The following is a 20,024-nucleotide window of genomic DNA, read 5'->3' as shown; positions in this document are numbered from 1 at the left end:
GAGAGAGAGAGGGGGAAAGAGAGAGCAGACAGGTGTGAGAGAGAGAGAGGGAAAGAGAGAGCAGACAGGTGTGAGAGAGAGAAGGAAAGAGAGAGCAGACAGGTGTGAGAGAGAGAGGGGGAAAGAGAGAGCAGACAGGTGTGTGAGAGAGAGGGGGAAAGAGAGAGCAGACAGGTGTGAGAGAGAGAGGGGGAAAGAGAGAGCAGACAGGTGTGAGAGAGAGAGAGGGAAAGAGAGAGCAGACAGGTGTGTGAGAGAGAGAGGGAAAGAGAGAGCAGACAGGTGAGAGAGAGAGAGGGGGAAAGAGAGAGCAGACAGGTATGAGAGAGAGAGGGAAAGAGAGAGCAGACAGGTGTGAGAGAGAGAGGGGGAAAGAGAGAGCAGACAGGTGTGAGAGAGAGAGGGGGAAAGAGAGAGCAGACAGGTGTGAGAAAGAGAGAGAGGGAAAGAGAGAGCAGACAGGTGTGAGAGAGAGAGGGAAAGAGAGAGCAGACAGGTGTGAGAGAGAGAGAGGGAAAGAGAGAGCAGACAGGTGAGAGAGAGAGAGAGGGAAAGAGAGAGCAGACAGGTGTTAGAGAGAGAGGGAAAGAGAGAGCAGACAGGTGAGAGAGAGAGAGGGAACGAGAGAGCAGACAGGTGTGAGAGAGAGAGAGGGAAAGAGAGAGCAGACAGGTGTGAGAGAGAGAGAGAGAAAGGGAGAGCAGACAGGTGTGAGAGAGAGAGAGGGAAAGAGAGAGCAGACAGGTGTGAGAGAGAGAGAGGGAGACAGAGAGAGCAGACAGGTGTGAGAGAGAGAGAGGGAAAGAGAGAGCAGACAGGTGTGAGAGAGAGAGAGGGAAAGAGCGAGCAGACAGGTGTGAGAGAGGGAAGGAGAGAGCAGACAGGTGAGAGAGAGAGAGAGGGAAAGAGAGAACAGACAGGTGTGAGAGAGAGAGGGAAAGAGAGAGCAGACAGGTGTGAGAGAGAGAGGGAAAGAGAGAGCAGACAGGTGTGAGAGACAAAGAGGAAAGAGAGAGCAGACAGGTGTGAGAGACACAGGGGAAAGAGAGAGCAGACAGGTGTGAGAGACACAGGGGAAAGAGAGAGCAGACAAGTGTGAGAGACAGAGGGGAAAGAGAGCAGACAGGGATTCCATGTAAATTTGAGATGGAAAAAAGAGAGACTACAATTGGCTGAAATGGAAATGTCATCCTGGTGGCTGGTGGCACGTGATCAATCCAACAATGTGGTTTGGGATCATCCTGTGTCCTTGCCAAAGGTGGCAACATTGATGGAATTTGGCATATGACAAATCACCAGGGGAGCAACTGATCAATCCTCATCCACACTTGGTGGGCAAGTGCTTGGGGCATTTCTCTACTCGATCCAATAGATGGCCCAGAATGCGATATTGTAAAGAGGGCAGCTGATCACTAACTCCGAAACTGGCTAACGGAAGGTACAGAGATTTGGGAACGGAGGATTGGTGGGAATGCATGAGGATTGTTGGGAATGGAACAGCGAATGGCAATGGAGGAGGATTTCTGGGAATTAAAAAAAATATTCATTCCTGGGATGTGGGCGTCGCTGACAAGGCCGGCGTTTATTGCCCATCCCTAGTCGCCCTTGAGAAGGTGGTGGTGAGCCTCCTTCTTGAACCGCTGCAGTCCCGTGTGGTGAAGGTGCTCCCACAGCGCTGTTAGGGAGGGAGTTCCAGGATTTTGACCCAGCGACGATGAAGGAACGGCCGATATATTTCCAAGTCAGGATGGTGTGTGACTCGGAGGGGAACTTGGAGGTGGCGGTGTTCCCGTGCGCCTGCTGCCCTTGTCCTTCCAGGTGGTAGATGTCGCGGGTTTGGGAGGTGCTGCCGAAGAAGCCTTGGCGAGTTGCTGCAGTGCATCTTGTAGATGGTCCACACTGCAGCCACGGTGCGCCGGTGGTGGAGGGAGTGAATGTTTAAGGTGGTGGACGGGGTGCCGATCAAGTGGGCTGCTTTGTCCTGGATGGTGTCAAGCTTCTCGAGTGTTGTTGGAGCTGCAACTCATCCAGGCGAGTGGAGAGTATTCCATCACACTCCTGACTTGTGCCTTGTAGATGGTGGAAAGGCTTTGGGGAGTCGGGAGGTGAGACACTCGCCGCAGAATACCCAGCCTCTGACCCGCTCTTGTTGCCACAGTATTTATGTGGCTGGTCCAGTTAAGTTTCTGGTCAATGGTGACCCCCAGGATGTTGATGGTGGGGGATTCGGCGATGGTAATTGGTCATAAAGGGGAGGTGGTTAGACTCTCTGGGGTGAAATTGGGTGCATTTGCACCTCCCGTTACCACCCCCGGGGGCGCTAATGGAGCACAAATGGCTTTGTGACTGGGCGCGGCGCTGACATCGACTCCCGCCATATTTGGCGGGAGTTTTGTGGCGGCGCTACGGTGTTGCTCCCCGATCTCCTTCGCCCGCAGATCGTGACATCATCGCCGTGCGCATCGCCCCGGTCGCGCCCCGCACCCGAAATTGTCTTCCGCCCCCTGTAGCAGCGCCGGGAGGAAACACCGACAGCTGCAGGAGGCGTGCGTCAGTCAGTCGGCCTGCCTCGGGAGCGATGGTTAAAGGCGAGGTGGCCGAGGTAAGTTTAAAAAAAAAACTTACCTTTCTTGTTCCGCTTTTTTTTCGCGGGTTCCTGCCCACGAATCGATCAGCCCGGCACTCTGCTTGAGCGCCTGGCTGATCGCGCGGGATCGCGGCTGCCTTGGTGGTCCGGGTAGGTACTTTTTATATTGCAGAGCCTGCAGTGAAGACCCTTCCCTTTAAGGGAGGGGAGGAGCCTTTAAATGTGGCGGCGCTGCCCGGCCCAGTGTGCATCGCTGCGGAAGTCTCCGCCCCGCCTGCTGCCGATTGGCTCCAAGAGGAAGGGGAGCGGTTTAGCACTCCACTTCCTTCCTGGAGCCCAAAACCAAATATTTGAATAAAAGTTTAGAAACATTAGTGCCTTTTAAAATTTAGCACCCCTAACGGGGCTTCAATTAATTTCTCCCCAGTGAGTATTGCTGAGAATGGTACAGAGAATTGGGAATGGAGGAGATTTTCTGGGAATAGTACAGAGAATTGGGAATGGAGGAGATTTTCTGGGAATAGTGCAGAGAATTGGGAATGGAGCAGGACTGATGGAAGGGACAGAGAATTTCCTGCATAATTCACCTCCAGGCTAAGCAGCTCTTGGTTAGTTGAGAACTCAATGGGATTTCCATGTGGAGCTGAACTCCGGGGATTAATGTTGGATACGGTATAACATTAATCCCTAACCACTCGAATCACACAGCACAGAAGGAGGCCATTCGGCCCGTCGTACCTGTGCCGGATCTTTCGTAGGGCTGGCCAATTAGTCCCACTCCCCCCTGCTCTTTCCCCACAGCCCGGCACATTTCTCCCCTTCAAGCATTTCTCCAATTCCCCCTTTTGAAAGTTACTATTGAATCTGCTCCCACCGCCCTTTCAGGCAGCGCGTTCCAGATCACAACAACTCGCTGTGTAAAAAAATGTCTTCTCATCTCCCCTCTGGTTCTTTTCCCAATCAACTTAAATCTGTGTCCTCTGGTTACCGACTCTCCTGTCACGGGAAACAGTTTCTCCTTATTTACTCCATCAAAACCCCTCATCATTCTGAATGCCTTTATCAAATCTCCTGTCAACCTTCTCTGCTCTAAGGAGAACAACCCCAGCTTCTCCAGTCTCTCCGCATCACTGAAGTCCCTCATCCCTGGGACCATTCTGGTCAATCTCCCCTTAACCTTCTCTGCTCCAAGGAGAACAATCCCAGCTTCTCCAGTCTCTCCACATCACTGAAGTCCCTCATCCCTGGTACCATTCTGGTCAATCTCCCCTTAACCTTCTCTGCTCCAAGGAGAACAATCCCAGCTTCTCCAGTCTCTCCACATCATTGAAGTCCCTCATCGCTGGTACCATTCTGGTCAATCTCCCCTTAATCTTCTCTGCTCTAAGGAGAACAATCCCAGCTTCTCCAGTCTCTCCACATCACTGAAGTCCCTCATCCCTGGTACCATTCTGGTCAATCTCCCCTTAACCTTCTCTGCTCCAAGGAGAACAATCCCAGCTTCTCCAGTCTCTCCACATCACTGAAGTCCCTCATCCCTGGTACCATTCTGGTCAATCTCCCCTTAACCTTCTCTGCTCCAAGGAGAACAATCCCAGCTTCTCCAGTCTCTCCACATCACTGAAGTCCCTCATCCCTGGTACCATTCTGGTCAATCTCCCCTTAACCTTCTCTGCTCTAAGGAGAACAACCCCAGCTTCTCCAGTCTCTCCACGTCACTGAAGTCCCTCATCCCTGATACCATTCTGGTCAATCTCCCCTTAACCTTCTCTGCTCTAAGGAGAACAATCCCAGCTTCTCCAGTCTCTCCACATCACTGAAGTCTCTCAATCCCTGGTACCATTCTGGTCAATCTCCCCTTAACCTTCTCTGCTCTAAGGAGAACAATCCCAGCTTCTCCAGTCTCTCCACATCACTGAAGTCCCTCATCCCCGGTACCATTCTGGTCAATCTCCCCTGCACCCTCTTTAAGGCCTTGACGCCCTTTCTAAAGTGTGGTGCCACAATGCTCCAGCTGAGGCCGGACCAGTGTTTTATACGGGTTTAGCATTTGGAGCAGTGACCCGGTATTCCATGAGTTCTGTTTGACTTTTTGCAGATCAGTTCCGTGGATCATCGAGGAGGTCAGTCTGCACCAGGCAGAGTGCGACGTGAATCTGCAAACTATTCATTTACCCTTCAGGGTAGGTGAGATTCTGCTACTTCCATCCCTTCAGAAGAAGAGAAGTTTAGACAGTTTAGCACGTTAGGTTCCTACCCCAGCTGTGGCTGATACCTTGTACCTTCTCTGTTCCCACCAGGCAGTTGAGATTAGAACATGTGGAACTGCGCACCCAACATGTGCCAACAGAGAAGCAGAGTTCAGCCTCATTACTCACAAACATCTTAACAGCCCCTTAGCAACAGACCTTCCAACTTCATGTTTATATCTCACTGGATCATCGGTGCCAGGGTCCAGGACCTGACCAGTGCTGGGGTTGTCTAGTGCTCGAGTCCAGGGATGACCCGTGCTGAGGTCCAGGGACGACCCATGCTGAGGTCCAGGACCTGACCACTGCTGGGGTTGTCTAGTGCTCGAGTCCAGGGATGACCCATGCTGGGGTCCAGGGATGACCCATGCTGAGGTCCAGGACCTGACCAGTGCTGGGGTTGTCTAGTGCTCAAGTCCAGGGATGACCCATGCTGGGGTCCAGGGATGACCCATGCTGAGGTCCTGGGACTGACCAGTGCTGGGGTTGTCTAGTGCTCGAGTCCAGGGATGACCCATGCTGGGGTCCAGGGATGACCCATGCTGGGGTCTTGGGACTGACCAGTGCTGGGGTTGTCTAGTGCTCGAGTCCAGGGATGACCCGTGCTGGGGTCCAGGGATGACCCATGCTGAGGTCCAGGGATGACCCATGCTGAGGTCCAGGACCTGACCAGTGCTGGGGTTGTCTAGTGCTCGAGTCCAGGGATGACCCATGCTGAGGTCCAGGGATGACCCATGCTGAGGTCCTGGGACTGACCAGTGCTGGGGTTGTCTAGTGCTCGAGTCCAGGGATGACCCATGCTGAGGTCCTGGGACTGACCAGTGCTGGGGTTGTCTAGTGCTCGAGTCCAGGGATGACCCGTGCTGGGGTCCAGGGATGACCCATGCTGAGGTCCAGGGATGACCCATGCTGAGGTCCAGGACCTGACCACTGCTGGGGTTGTCTCGTGCTCGAGTCCAGGGATGACCCATGCTGGGGTCCAGGGATGACCCATGCTGAGGTCCAGGACCTGACCATTGCTGGGGTTGTCTAGTGCTCGAGTCCAGGGATGACCCATGCTGGGGTCCAGGGATGACCCATGCTGAGGTCCTGGGACTGACCAGTGCTGGGGTTGTCTAGTGCTCGAGTCCAGGGATGACCCGTGCTGAGGTCCAGGGATGACCCATGCTGGGGTCCAGGGATGACCCATGCTGAGGTCCAGGGATGACCCATGCTGAGGTCCTGGGACTGACCACTGCTGGGGTTGTCTAGTGCTCGAGTCCAGGGATGACCCATGCTGAGGTCCAGGGATGACCCATGCTGAGGTCCTGGGACTGACCAGTGCTGGGGTTGTCTAGTGCTCGGGTCCAGGGATGACCCGTGCTGAGGTCCAGGGATGACCCATGCTGGGGTCCAGGGATGACCCATGCTGAGGTCCAGGGATGACCCATGCTGGGGTCCAGGGATGACCCATGCTGGGGTCCAGGGATGACCCATGCTGAGGTCCAGGGATGACCCATGCTGGGGTCCAGGGATGACCCATGCTGAGGTCCTGGGACTGACCAGTGCTGGGGTTGTCTAGTGCTCGAGTCCAGGGATGACCCGTGCTGAGGTCCAGGGATGACCCATGCTGGGGTCCAGGGATGACCCATGCTGAGGTCCAGGGATGACCCATGCTGGGGTCCAGGGATGACCCATGCTGAGGTCCTGGGACTGACCAGTGCTGGGGTTGTCTAGTGCTCGAGTCCAGGGATGACCCGTGCTGAGGTCCAGGGATGACCCATGCTGGGGTCCAGGGATGACCCATGCTGGGGTCTTGGGATGACCCATGCTGAGGTCCTGGGACTGACCAGTGCTGGGGTCTGGGTTTGTCCAGTGCTGGGGTCCAGGGATGACCCATGCTGAGGTCCTGGGACTGACCAGTGCTGGGGTTGTCTAGTGCTCGAGTCCAGGGATGACCCATGCTGAGGTCCTGGGACTGACCAGTGCTGGGGTTGTCTAGTGCTCGAGTCCAGGGATGACCCGTGCTGAGGTCCAGGGATGACCCATGCTGGGGTCCAGGGATGACCCATGCTGAGGTCCAGGGCTGACCCATGCTGAGGTTCTGGGACTGACCAGTGCTGGGGTCTGGGGTTGTCCAGTGCTGGGGTCCTGGGATGACCCATGCTGGGGTCCAGGGATGACCCATGCTGAGGTCCAGGGCTGACCCATGCTGAGGTTCTGGGACTGACCAGTGCTGGGGTCTGGGTTGTCCAGTGCTGGGGTCCTGGGATGACCCATGCTGGGGTCCAGGGATGACCCATGCTGAGGTCCAGGGCTGACCCATGCTGAGGTTCTGGGACTGACCAGTGCTGGGGTCTGGGGTTGTCCAGTGCTGGGGTCCTGGGATGACCCATGCTGGGGTCCAGGGATGACCCATGCTGAGGTCCAGGGCTGACCCATGCTGAGGTTCTGGGACTGACCAGTGCTGGGGTCTGGGTTTGTCCAGTGCTGGGGTCCTGGGATGACCCTTGCTGGGATGGGCGTGTCCAATGAAGGGGTCCCGGGATGACCAAGCACATTGTTGCATCTAATTCCGGCTCAGTTGTTGAAAGTCCGAGGATGGAGTCACAGATTGAGCTGGGAGTTCTGTAGCACAGGGAAGACCACAAATTTCACAATATGTTGTGTGGCTTACAGTGGTTCAAATTATACAACTGCCTAATATACAGTAGAGCAGAACTTCAAGGGTTAAATTATGTTGCCACACTCCCATGTTGCCATATTCCTATGTTGGCATGTTCCTATGTTGCCATGCTCCCATGTTGCCATGTTCCTATGTTGCCATGTTCCTATGTTGGCATGTTCCTATGTTGCCATGCTCCCATGTTGCCATGTTCCTATGTTGCCATGTTCCTATGTTGCCATGCTCCTGTGTTGCCATGTTCCTGTGTTGCCATGTTCCTATGTAGCCATGTTGCCATGCTCCCGTGTTGCCATGTTCCCGTGTTGCCATGTTCCTGTGTTGCCATGTTCCTATGCTCCCGTGTTGCCACACTCCCATTTTGCCACGTTCCCATGTTGCCATGCTCCCGTGTTGCCATGCTCGCGTGTTGCCATGCTCCCGTGTTGCCATGTTCCCGTGTTGCCATGTTCCCATGTTGCCATGCTCCCGTGTTGCCATGTTCCCATGTTGCCATGCTCCCGTGTTGCCATGTTCCCGTGTTGCCATGCTCCCATGTTGCCATGCTCCCGTGTTGCCATGTTCCCGCGTTGCCATGCTCCCGTGTTGCCATGCTCCCGTGTTGCCATGCTCCCGTGTTGCCATGTTCCCGTGTTGCCATGTTCCCGTGTTGCCATGTTCCCGTGTTGCCATGCTCCTATGTTGCCATGTTCCTATGTTGCCATGCTCCCGTGTTGCTATGTTCCCGTGTTGCCACGCTGCCACGTTGCCAGGCAGCCATGCTCCACTGTCAATGATGACGTTCACACAGCACTAGGGTGCAAGCCTGTTTGTAACTATTGTTTTTTAGAATGTGGACACTTCCCCTGCTATGAGACAGCCTCAGATATCGAAGAGTGTGAACACACTGTGGGAATTCCTGAAAATCTGCTAGCGACAGTGGGACACTCCAGCGAATGCGGAAATTTGGAGACAGTAGTAATCAGGTGGAATCCCAGTAGGTTTGGTAAGCCGGTGTCAAAACCTCCAAATGTTCCTGAAATACTCGAATGTTTAACAATTAGCCTGTGGCTAAACCTAAACTCAGCTCCTCCATCACCCACACACAGCCTGTCCCACTCTCAGATACCAGCTCCTCCATCACCCACACACAGCCTGTCCCACTCTCAGATACCAGCTCCTCCATTACCCACACACAGCCTGTCCCACTCTCAGATACCAGCTCCTCCATCACCCACACACAGTCTGTCCCACTCTCAGATACCAGCTCCTCCATCACCCACACACAGCCTGTCCCACTCTCAGATACCAGCTCCTCCATCACCCACACACAGCCTGTCCCACTCTCAGATACCAGCTCCTCCATCACCCACACACAGCCTGTCCCACTCTCAGATACCAGCTCCTCCATCACCCACACACAGCCTGTCCCACTCTCAGATACCAGCTCCTCCATCACCCACACACAGCCTGTCCCACTCTCAGATACCAGCTCCTCCATCACCCACACACACAGCCTGTCCCACTCTCAGATACCAGCTCCTCCATCACCCACACACAGCCTGTCCCACTCTCAGATACCTGCTCCTCCATCACCCACACACAGCCTGTCCCACTCTCAGATACCAGCTCCTCCATCACCCACACACAGCCTGTCCCACTCTCAGATACCAGCTCCTCCATCACCCACACACAGCCTGTCCCACTCTCAGATACCAGCTCCTCCATCACCCACACACAGCCTGTCACACTCTCAGATACCAGCTCCTCCATCACCCACACACAGCCTGTCCCACTCTCAGATACCAGCTTCTCCATCACCCACACACAGCCTGTCCCACTCTCAGATACCAGCTCCTCCATCGCCCACACACAGCCTGTCCCACTCTCAGATACCAGCTCCTCCATCACCCTCACACAGCCTGTCCCACTCTCAGATACCAGCTCCTCCATCACCCACACACACAGCCTGTCCCACTCTCAGATACCAGCTCCTCCATCACCCACACACAGCCTGTCCCACTCTCAGATACCAGCTCCTCCATCACCCACACACAGCCTGTCCCACTCTCAGATACCAGCTCCTCCATCGCCCACACACAGCCTGTCCCACTCTCAGATACCAGCTCCTCCATCACCCTCACACAGCCTGTCCCACTCTCAGATACCAGCTCCTCCGTCACCCACACACAGCCTGTCCCACTCTCACACACCAGCTCCTCCATCGCCCACACACAGCCTGTCCCACTCTCAGATACCAGCTCCTCCATCACCCACACACAGCCTGTCCCACTCTCAGATACCAGCTCCTCCATCACCCACACACAGCCTGTCCCACTCTCAGATACCAGCTCCTCCATCACCCACACACAGCCTGTCCCACTCTCAGATACCAGCTCCTCCATCACCCACACACACAGCCTGTCCCACTCTCAGATACCAGCTCCTCCATCACCCACACACAGCCTGTCCCACTCTCAGATACCAGCTCCTCCATCACCCACACAGCCTGTCCCACTCTCCGATACCAGCTCCTCCATCACCCACACACAGCCTGTCCCACTCTCCGATACCAGCTCCTCCATCACCCACACACAGCCTGTCCCACTCTCAGATACCAGCTCCTCCATCGCCCACACACAGCCTGTCCCACTCTCAGATACCAGCTCCTCCATCACCCACACACACAGCCTGTCCCACTCTCAGATACCAGCTCCTCCATCACCCACACACAGCCTGTCCCACTCTCAGATACCAGCTCCTCCATCACCCACACACAGCCTGTCCCACTCTCAGATACCAGCTCCTCCATCACCCACACACAGCCTGTCCCACTCTCAGATACCAGCTCCTCCATCACCCACACACAGACTGTCCCACTCTCAGATACCAGCTCCTCCATCACCCACACACAGCCTGTCCCACTCTCAGACACCAGCTCCTCCATCACCCACACACAGCCTGTCCCACTCTCAGATACCAGCTCCTCCATCGCCCACACACAGCCTGTCCCACTCTCAGATACCAGCTCCTCCATCACCCACACACACAGCCTGTCCCACTCTCAGATACCAGCTCCTCCATCACCCACACACAGCCTGTCCCACTCTCAGATACCAGCTCCTCCATCACCCACACACAGCCTGTCCCACTCTCAGATACCAGCTCCTCCATCACCCACACACAGCCTGTCCCACTCTCCGATACCAGCTCCTCCATCACCCTCACACAGCCTGTCCCACTCTCAGATACCAGCTCCTCCATCACCCACACACAGCCTGTCCCACTCTCAGATACCAGCTCCTCCATCACCCACACACAGCCTGTCCCACTCTCAGATACCAGCTCCTCCGTCACCCACACACAGCCTGTCCCACTCTCAGATACCAGCTCCTCCATCACCCACACACAGCCTGTCCCACTCTCAGATACCAGCTCCTCCATCACCCACACACAGCCTGTCCCACTCTCAGATACCAGCTCCTCCATCACCCACACACAGCCTGTCCCACTCTCAGATAATGATTTCTGAAGCTCTTTGTGTACACTGCTCCCTTGTTCTGTATTTAAAGGTGGCAGTCCCTTCGTGCTCAGCACGCTCCCATAAGCAGCACTGAGCTGAATGACCGCTTACTCTGCTTTTGGTGCTGTTGCTGGAGGAAGGAATTTTGACTGCAGGACCAGGATAACTCGCTGCTATTCCAATAGTGCCATGGGATCTTTAACATCACATGAACAGGCAGACGAGGCCTTGGTATAACATGTCATGGGAGGTATGGCCCCTCCGACAGTGCGGCGCTCCCTCAGTACCGCCCCTCCGATAGTACGGCGCTCCCTCAGTACCGCCCCTCCGACAGTGCGGAGCTCCCTCAGTACCGCCCCTCCGACAGTGCGGCACTCCCTCAGTGCCGCCCCTCCGACAGTGCGGCACTCCCTCAATACCGCCCCTCCGACAGTGCGGCGCTCCCACAGTACCGCCCCTCCGACAGTGAGGCGCTCCCTCAGTACTGCCCCTCCAACAGTGCGGCACTCCCTCAGTACCGCCCCTCCGACATTGCGGAGCTCCCTCAGTACTGCCCCTCCGACAGTGTGGAGCTCACTCAGCACTGCCCCTCCGACAGTGCGGAGCTCCCTCAGTACTGCCCCTCCAACAGTGCGGCGCTCCCTCAGTACTGCCCCTCCGACAGTGCGGCACTCCCTCAGTACCGCCCCTCCGACAGTGCGGCGCTCCCTCAGTACTGCCCCTCCGACAGTGCGGCACTCCCTCAGTACTGCCCCTCCGACAGTGCGGCACTCCCTCAGTACCGCCCCTCCGACAGTGCGGCGCTCCCTCAGTACTGCCCCTCCGACAGTGCGGCGCTCCCTCAGTACTGCCCCTCCGACAGTGCGGCACTCCCTCAGTACCGCCCCTCCGACAGTACGGCGCTCCCTCAGTACTGCCCCTCCGACAGTGCGGCGCTCCCTCAGTACCGACCCTCCCACAGTGTGACGCTCCCTCAGTACTGCCCCTCCGACAGTGCGGCGCTCCCTCAGTACTGCCCCTCCGACAGTGCGGCGCTCCCTCGGTACCGCCCCTCCGACAGTGCGGCGCTCCCTCAGTACTGCCCCTCCGACAGTGCGGCGCTCCCTCAGTACCGACCCTCCCACAGTGTGACGCTCCCTCAGTACTGCCCCTCCGACAGTGCGGCGCTCCCTCAGTACTGCCCCTCCGACAGTGCGGCGCTCCCTCGGTACCGCCCCTCCGACAGTGCGGCGCTCCCTCGGTACCGCCCCTCCGACAGTGCGGAGCTCCCTCAGTACCGCCCCTCCGACAGTGCGGCGCTCCCTCAGTACCGCCCCTCCGACAGTGCGGCGCTCCCTCAGTACTGCCCCTCCGACAGTGCGGCGCTCCCTCAGTACCGCCCCTCCGACAGTGCGGCGCTCCCTCAGTACTGCCCCTCCGACAGTGCGGCACTCCCTCAGTACCGCCCCTCCGACAGTGCGGCGCTCCCTCAGTACTGACCCTCCGACAGTGCGGCGCTCCCTCAGTACTGCCCCTCCGACAGTGCGGCGCTCCCACAGTACCGCCCCTCCGACAGTGCGGCGCTCCCTCAGTACTGCCCCTCCGACAGTGCGGCGCTCCCTCAGTACCGCCCCTCCAACAGTGCGGCGCTCCCTCAGTACTGCCCCTCCGACAGTGCGGCGCTCCCTCAGTACCGCCCCTCCGACAGTGCGGCGCTCCCTCAGTACTGCCCCTCCGACAGTGCGGCGCTCCCTCAGTACCGTCCCTCCGACAGTGCGGCGCTCCCTCAGTACTGCCCCTCCGACAGTGCGGCGCTCCCTCAGTACCGCCCCTCCGACAGTGCGGCGCTCCCTCAGTACTGCCCCTCCGACAGTGCGGCGCTCCCTCAGTACCGCCCCTCCGACAGTGCGGCGCTCCCTCAGTACTGCCCCTCCGACAGTGCGGCGCTCCCTCAGTACTGCCCCTCCGACAGTGCGGCGCTCCCTCAGTACCGCCCCTCCGACAGTGCGGCGCTCCCTCAGTACTGCCCCTCCGACAGTGCGGCGCTCCCTCAGTACCGCCCCGCCGACAGTGCGGCGCTCCCTCAGTACCGCCCCTCCGACAGTGCGGCGCTCCCTCAGTACTGCCTCTCCGACAGTGCGGCCCTCCCTCAGTATTGGCTGATTTTTGTTGTGTGTTTGTGTTTGGACTTCTGACCTTCTCGATCTCATGCTCACTGCAACAACCTTTCCTTGGGACTCAGAATTAAACACTGATATCTCAGTTGATTTAACTCTTGGTACATTTGATTTCAGGAATTACATTCTTGCAAGGATTCCAGGTGAGAGTCCGCGCCATTGACAGCTGGAACACTTACTCCGAGTGCAGGCAGCTCGATATCAACCGGGGAGCAGTGCTGAGCTCGGAGCTGGTGAGCCGAACCTTCATTATCTCTCATTGTTGGGTGCGGGAAGATTATCGAGATCCAGGAACCAAGGGACACGCTGATATCACGCTCTGATTAACAGTTCAATCTTTCTCAAATGTGCCAACAGATCTGTTTTTAGAAACTAATGTGTGTTTATACTGAAACAGTAGGGGGCGATCTCCTGCAATTCGGGTTAAGGTGCAGTGAGTAGGTAGCTTTACTCTGTATCTAACCCGTGCTGTACCTGTCCTGGGAGTGTTTGATGGGGACAGTGTAGAGGGAGCTTTACTCTGTATCTAACCCCGTGCTGTACCTGCCCTGGGAGTGTTTGATGGGACAGTGTAGAGGGAGCTTTACTCTGTATCTAACCCATGCTGTACCTGCCCTGGGAGTGTTTGATGGGACAGTGTAGAGGGAGCTTTACTCTGTATCTAACCCGTGTTGTACCTGCCCTGGGAGTGTTTGATGGGGACAGTGTAGAGGGAGCTTTACTCGGCATCTAACCCATGCTGTACCTGCCCTGGGAGTGTTTGATGGGACAGTGTAGAGGGAGCTTTACTCTGTATCTAACCCGTGCTGTACCTGCCCTGGGAGTGTTTGATGGGACAGTGTAGAGGGAGCTTTACTCTGTATCTAACCCGTGCTGTACCTGCCCTGGGAGTGTTTGATGGGACAGTGTAGAGGGAGCTTTACTCTGTATCTAACCCCGTGCTGTACCTGCCCTGGGAGTGTTTGATGGGACAGTGTAGAGGGAGCTTTACTCTGTATCTAACCCGTGCTGTACCTGCCCTGGGAGTGTTTGATGGGACAGTGTAGAGGGAGCTTTACTCTGTATCTAACCCGTGCTGTACCTGCCCTGGGAGTGTTTGATGGGACAGTGTAGAGGGAGCTTTACTCTGTATCTAACCCGTGCTGTACCTGCCCTGGGAGTGTTTGATGGGACAGTGTAGAGGGAGCTTTACTCTGTATCTAACCCGTGCTGCACCTGTCCTGGGAGTGTTTGATGGGACAGTGTAGAGGGAGCTTTACTCTGCATCTAACCCATGCTGTACCTGCCCTGGGAGTGTTTGATGGGACAGTGTAGAGGGAGCTTTACTCTGTATCTAACCCCGTGCTGTACCTGCCCTGGGAGTGTTTGATGGGACAGTGTAGAGGGAGCTTTACTCTGTATCTAACCCATGCTGTACCTGCCCTGGGAGTGCTTGATGGGACAGTGTAGAGGGAGCTTTACTCTGTATCTAACCCATGCTGTACCTGCCCTGGGAGTGTTTGATGGGGACAGTGTAGAGGGAGCTTTACTCTGTATCTAACCCGTGCTGTACCTGCCCTGGGAGTGTTTGATGGGGACAGTGTAGAGGGAGCTTTACTCTGTATCTAACCCGTGCTGTACCTGCCCTGGGAGTGTTTGATGGGACAGTGTAGAGGGAGCTTTACTCTGTATCTAACCCATGCTGTACCTGCCCTCGGAGTGTTTGATGGGACAGTGTAGAGGGAGCTTTACTCTGTATCTAACCCGTGCTGTACCTGCCCTGGGAGTGTTTGATGGGACAGTTTAGAGGGAGCTTTACTCTGTATCTAACCCGTGCTGTACCTGCCCTGGGAGTGTTTGATGGGACAGTGTAGAGGGAGCTTTACTCTGTATCTAACCCCGTGCTGTACCTGCCCTGGGAGTGTTTGATGGGACAGTGTAGAGGGAGCTTTACTCTGTATCTAACCCGTGCTGTACCTGCCCTGGGAGTGTTTGATGGGCCAGTGTAGAGGGAGCTTTACTCTGTATCTAACCCGTGCTGTACCTGCCCTGGGAGTGTTTGATGGGGACAGTGTAGAGGGAGCTTTACTCTGTATCTAACCCGTGCTGTACCTGCCCTGGGAGTGTTTGATGGGACAGTGTAGAGGGAACTTTACTCTGTATCTAACCCGTGCTGTACCTGCCCTGGGAGTGTTTGATGGGACAGTGTAGAGAGAGCTTTACTCTGTATCTAACCCGTGCTGTACCTGCCCTGGGAGTGTTTGATGGGGACAGTGTAGAGGGAGCTTTACTCTGTATCTAACCCGTGCTGTACCTGCCCTGGGAGTGTTTGATGGGACAGTGTAGAGGGAGCTTTACTCTGTATCTAACCCGTGCTGTACCTGCCCTGGGAGTGTTTGATGGGGACAGTGTAGAGGAAGCTTTACTCTGTATCTAACCCGCGCTGTACCTGCCCTGGGAGTGTTTGATGGGACAGTGTAGAGGGAGCTTTACTCTGTATCTAACCCCGTGCTGTACCTGCCCTGGGAGTGTTTGATGGGGACAGTGTAGAGGGAGCTTTACTCTGTATCTAACCCGTGCTGTACCTGCCCTGGGAGTGTTTGATGGGACAGTGTAGAGGGAGCTTTACTCTGTATCTATCCCCATGCTGTAACTGCCCTGGGAGTGTTTGATGGGGACAGTGTAGAGGGAGCTTTACTCTGTATCTAACCCGTGCTGTACCTGCCCTGGGAGTGTTTGATGGGGACAGTGTAGAGGGAGCTTTACTCTGTATCTAACCCGTGCTGTACCTGCCCTGGGAGTGTTTGATGGGACAGTGTAGAGGGAGCTTTACTCTGTATCACACCCGTGCTGTACCTGCCCTGGGAGTGTTTGATGGGGACAGTGTAGAGGGAGCTTTACTCTGTATCTAACCCATGCTGTACCTGCCCTGGGAGTGTTTGATGGGACAGTGTAGAGGGAGCTTTACTCTGTATCTAACCCCGTGCTGTACCTGCCCTGGGAGTGTTTGATGGGACAGTGTAGAGGGAGCTTTACCCTGTATCTAACCCGTGCTGTACCTCCCCTGGGAGTGTTTGATGGGACAGTGTAGAGGGAGCTTTACCCTGTATCTAACCCCGTGCTGTACCTGCCCTGGGAGTGTTTGATGTGACAGTGTAGAGGGAGCTTTACTCTGTATCTAACCCCGTGCTGTACCTGCCCTGGGAGTGTTTGATGGGGACAGTGTAGAGGGAGCTTTACTCTGTATCTAACCCCGTGCTGTACCTGCCCTGGGAGTGTTTGATGGGACAGTGTAGAGGGAGCTTTACTCTGTATCTAACCCCGTGCTGTACCTGCCCTGGGAGTGTTTGATGGGGACAGTGTAGAGGGAGCTTTACTCTGTATCTAACCCCGTGCTGTACCTGCCCTGGGAGTGTTTGATGGGGACAGTGTAGAGGGAGCTTTACTCTGTATCTAACCCGTGCTGTACCTGCCCTGGGAGTGTTTGATGGGACAGTGTAGAGGGAGCTTTACTCTGTATCTCACCCATGCTGTACCTACCCTGGGAGTGTTTGATGGGGACAGTGTAGAGGGAGCTTTACTCTGTATCTAACCCGTGCTGTAGCTGCCCTGGGAGTGTTTGATGGGACAGTGGAGAGGGAGATTTACTCTGTATCTAACCCCGTGCTGTACGTGACCTGGGAGTGTTTGATGGGGACAGTGTAGAGGGAGATTTACTATGTATCTAAACCCGTGCTGTACCTGACCTGGGAGTGTTTGATGGGACAGTGTAGAGGGAGCTTTACTCTGTATCTAACCCGTGCTGTACCTACCCTGGGACTGTTTGATGGGACAGTGTAGAGGGAGCTTTACTCTGTATCTAACCCCATGCTGTATCTGCCCTGGGAGTGTTTGATGGGGACAGTGTAGAGGGAGCTTTACTCTGTATCTAACCCGTGCTGTACCTGCCCTGGGAGTGTTTGATGGGACAGTGTAGAGGGAGCTTTACTCTGTATCTAACCCGTGCTGTACCTGCCCTGGGAGTGTTTGATGGGACAGTGTAGAGGGAGCTTTACTCTGTATCTAACCCCGTGCTGTACCTGCCCTGGGTGTGTTTGATGGGGACAGTGTAGAGGGAGCTTTACTCTGTATCTAACCCCGTGCTGTACCTGCCCTGGGAGTGTTTGATGGGACAGTGTAGAGGGAGCTTTACTCTGTATCTAACCCCGTGCTGTACCTGCCCTGGGAGTGTTTGATGGGGACAGTGTAGAGGGAGCTTTACTCTGTATCTAACCTGTGCTGTACCTGCCCTGGGAGTGTTTGATGGGGACAGTGTAGAGGGAGCTTTACTCTGTATCTAACCCCGTGCTGTACCTGCCCTGGGAGTGTTTGATGGGGACAGTGTAGAGGGAGCTTTACTCTGTATCTAACCCCGTGCTGTGCCTGCCCTGGGAGTGTTTGATGGGACAGTGTAGAGGGAGCTTTACTCTGTATCTAACCCCGTGCTGTACCTGCCCTGGGAGTGTTTGATGGGGACAGTGTAGAGGGAGCTTTACTCTGTATCTAACCTGTGCTGTACCTGCCCTGGGAGTGTTTGATGGGGACAGTGTAGAGGGAGCTTTACTCTGTATCTAACCTGTGCTGTACCTGCCCTGGAAGTGTTTGATGGGGACAGTGTAGAGGGAGCTTTACTCTGTATCTAACCCATGCTGTACCTGCCCTGGGAGTGTTTGATGGGGACAGTGTAGAGGGAGCTTTACTCTGTATCTAACCCGTGCTGTACCTGCCCTGGGAGTGTTTGATGGGGACAGTGTAGAGGGAGCTTTACTCTGTATCTAACCCGTGCTGTACCTACCCTGGGAGTGTTTGATGGGACCGTATGGAGGGAGTTTACTCTGTCTCTAACCCCGTGCTGTACCTGCCCTGGGAGTGTTTGATGGGACTGTATGGAGGGAGTTTACTGTGTAAGTGTTTCTCTGGGTCTTTGAGATTTAGCAGCTCTCTGTCCCTCATTCTCTCTTGCTTCAGGTGATTGAGGCGATATTCTGTGTACCTCCGGAGTCACAGTATTTGATCAGTGTGAACGTGTACCCGATTCCTCCAGGACAGCAGCAGGAAGCACGTATCATCCAGTATCAAACGAAGCGTGAGTCCACTTCAAGTCAAGTTCTAAGCAGTACAAAGACAAAATACTGCGGATGCTGGAAATCTGAATAAAAACAGAAAATGCTGGAATGCCCAGCAGGTCAGGCAGCATCTGCGGAGAGAGAAACAGAGTTCACGTTTCAGGTCGATGACCCTTCATCAGAACTGGAAAAAGTTGGAGATGTAACAGATTTTAAGCAAGTGTAGTGGCAGAGAAAGGGGGGAGAGGAGGAGAGGAAAGTACAAAAGGGGAAGGTGTGTGATTGGGCGGAAGGCAGGAGAGATTAAATGACAAGCGGATCGATGGTGCAAGGTGAAAGGAGACGGTCATTGGAACAAGTAAAGAAACAGGAGGTGGATCTAGAGGAGATGTAAATGGGAATCGCAGAATCATCAACAGCTACCGTCCGGAAATAATGGGAGCAATGGTTGTGATCTGAAATTGTTGAACTCAATGAGTCCGGAAGGCTGTAAAGTGTCTAATCGAAAGATGAGGTGCTGTTCCTCGAGTTTAGGTTGAGCTTCATTGGAACAGGGCAAGAGGCCGAGGACAGAGAGGTCAGAGTGGGAGTGAAGCGGAGAATTAAAATGACAGGCGACCGGAAGCTCGGGGTCACACTCGTGGACTGAATGGAGGTGTTCCGCAAAGCGGTGGCCCAATCTGCGATTGGTCTCCCTAATGTAGAGGAAACCACATCGTGAGCAGCGAATACAGTAATACTAGATTGCAAGAAGTACAAGTGAATCGCTGTTTCACCTGGAAGGGGTGTTTGGGGCCCTGGACAGTGGGAAGGGAGCAGGTAAAAGGGCAGGTGTATCTCCTGCGCTTGCACGGGAAGGTGCCGTGGGAAAGGGAGGGGGTTTTGGGGTGATAGAGGAGTGGACCAGGGTGTCGCGGAGGGAGCGGTCCCTCTGGAATGCTGAAAGGGGAGGGAAGGGGAAGATGTGTTTGGTGGTGGGATCACGCTGGAGGTGGTGGAAATGGCGGAGGATGATCCGTTGAATGTGGAGGCTGGTGGGGTGAAAGGTGAGGACAAGGGGAACCCTATCGTGGTTCTGGGAGGGAGGGGAAGGGGTGAGAGCAGAAGTGCGGGAAATGGAACGGATACGGTCGAGGGCCGTGTCAACCACGATGGAGGGGAATCCTCGGTTGAGGAAAAAGGAAGACATGTCGGAAGCACTGGTATGGAAGGTGGCATCGTCAGAACTGATGCGACGGAGATGGAGAAACTGGGAGAATAGAATCGAGTCCTTACAAGAAGCTCTGATCAGTGTTGTCCAATATGTCCACCATTCACATCATGAGGCCACATCGCAATCTGATCAGTAAATACAACATTAATAATAGGCAGATTCATTGGGCAGGTGATTGCTCCGGGTGTTGGATTAATCCTCACTCCAGGATTACCCTCACTCCGGGTTTACCCTCACTCCAGGTTACCCTCACTCCAGGTTACCCTCACTCAGGGCTTACCCTCACTCCGGGATTACCCTCACTCTGGGTTTACCCTCACTCCGGGTTTACCCTCACTCCAGGTTACCCTCACTCCAGGTTACCCTCACTCTGGGTTTACCCTCACTCCGGGTTTCCCTCACTCTGGGTTTACCCTCACTCCGGGTTTCCCTCACTCTGGGTTTACCCTCACTCCGGGTTTCCCTCACTCTGGGTTTACCTTCACTCCGGGTTTACCCTCACTCCAGGTTTCCCTCACTCCGGGTTTCTCTCACTCCGGGTTTCCCTCACTCTGGGTTTACCCTCACTCCG

General features: G+C 55.3%; 1 protein-coding gene across 1 annotated transcript in view; it reads left to right on the top strand.

Moving 5' to 3' along the window:
* The first annotated feature begins 2,578 nt into the window (after window positions 1–2,578).
* LOC147086634 (interleukin-17 receptor D) overlaps window positions 2,579–20,024 on the top strand; it is a 99,412-nt gene continuing 81,966 nt past the window's right edge. The window contains exons 1-4 of the mRNA XM_085978290.1: window positions 2,579–2,602; window positions 4,686–4,770; window positions 13,274–13,389; window positions 18,143–18,260. Of these exons, the coding sequence (XP_085834416.1) occupies window positions 2,579–2,602; window positions 4,686–4,770; window positions 13,274–13,389; window positions 18,143–18,260 (343 nt within the window). The remainder of the gene's footprint in view (window positions 2,603–4,685; window positions 4,771–13,273; window positions 13,390–18,142; window positions 18,261–20,024) is intronic.

This window comes from Somniosus microcephalus, unplaced genomic scaffold (genome assembly GCF_052327205.1).
Source record: "Somniosus microcephalus isolate GS21.2 unplaced genomic scaffold, FLI_Smic_1.0 unresolved_chr7, whole genome shotgun sequence".
Lineage (NCBI taxonomy): Eukaryota > Metazoa > Chordata > Chondrichthyes > Squaliformes > Somniosidae > Somniosus > Somniosus microcephalus.
This window is presented reverse-complemented; position numbering and strand designations above follow the sequence as displayed.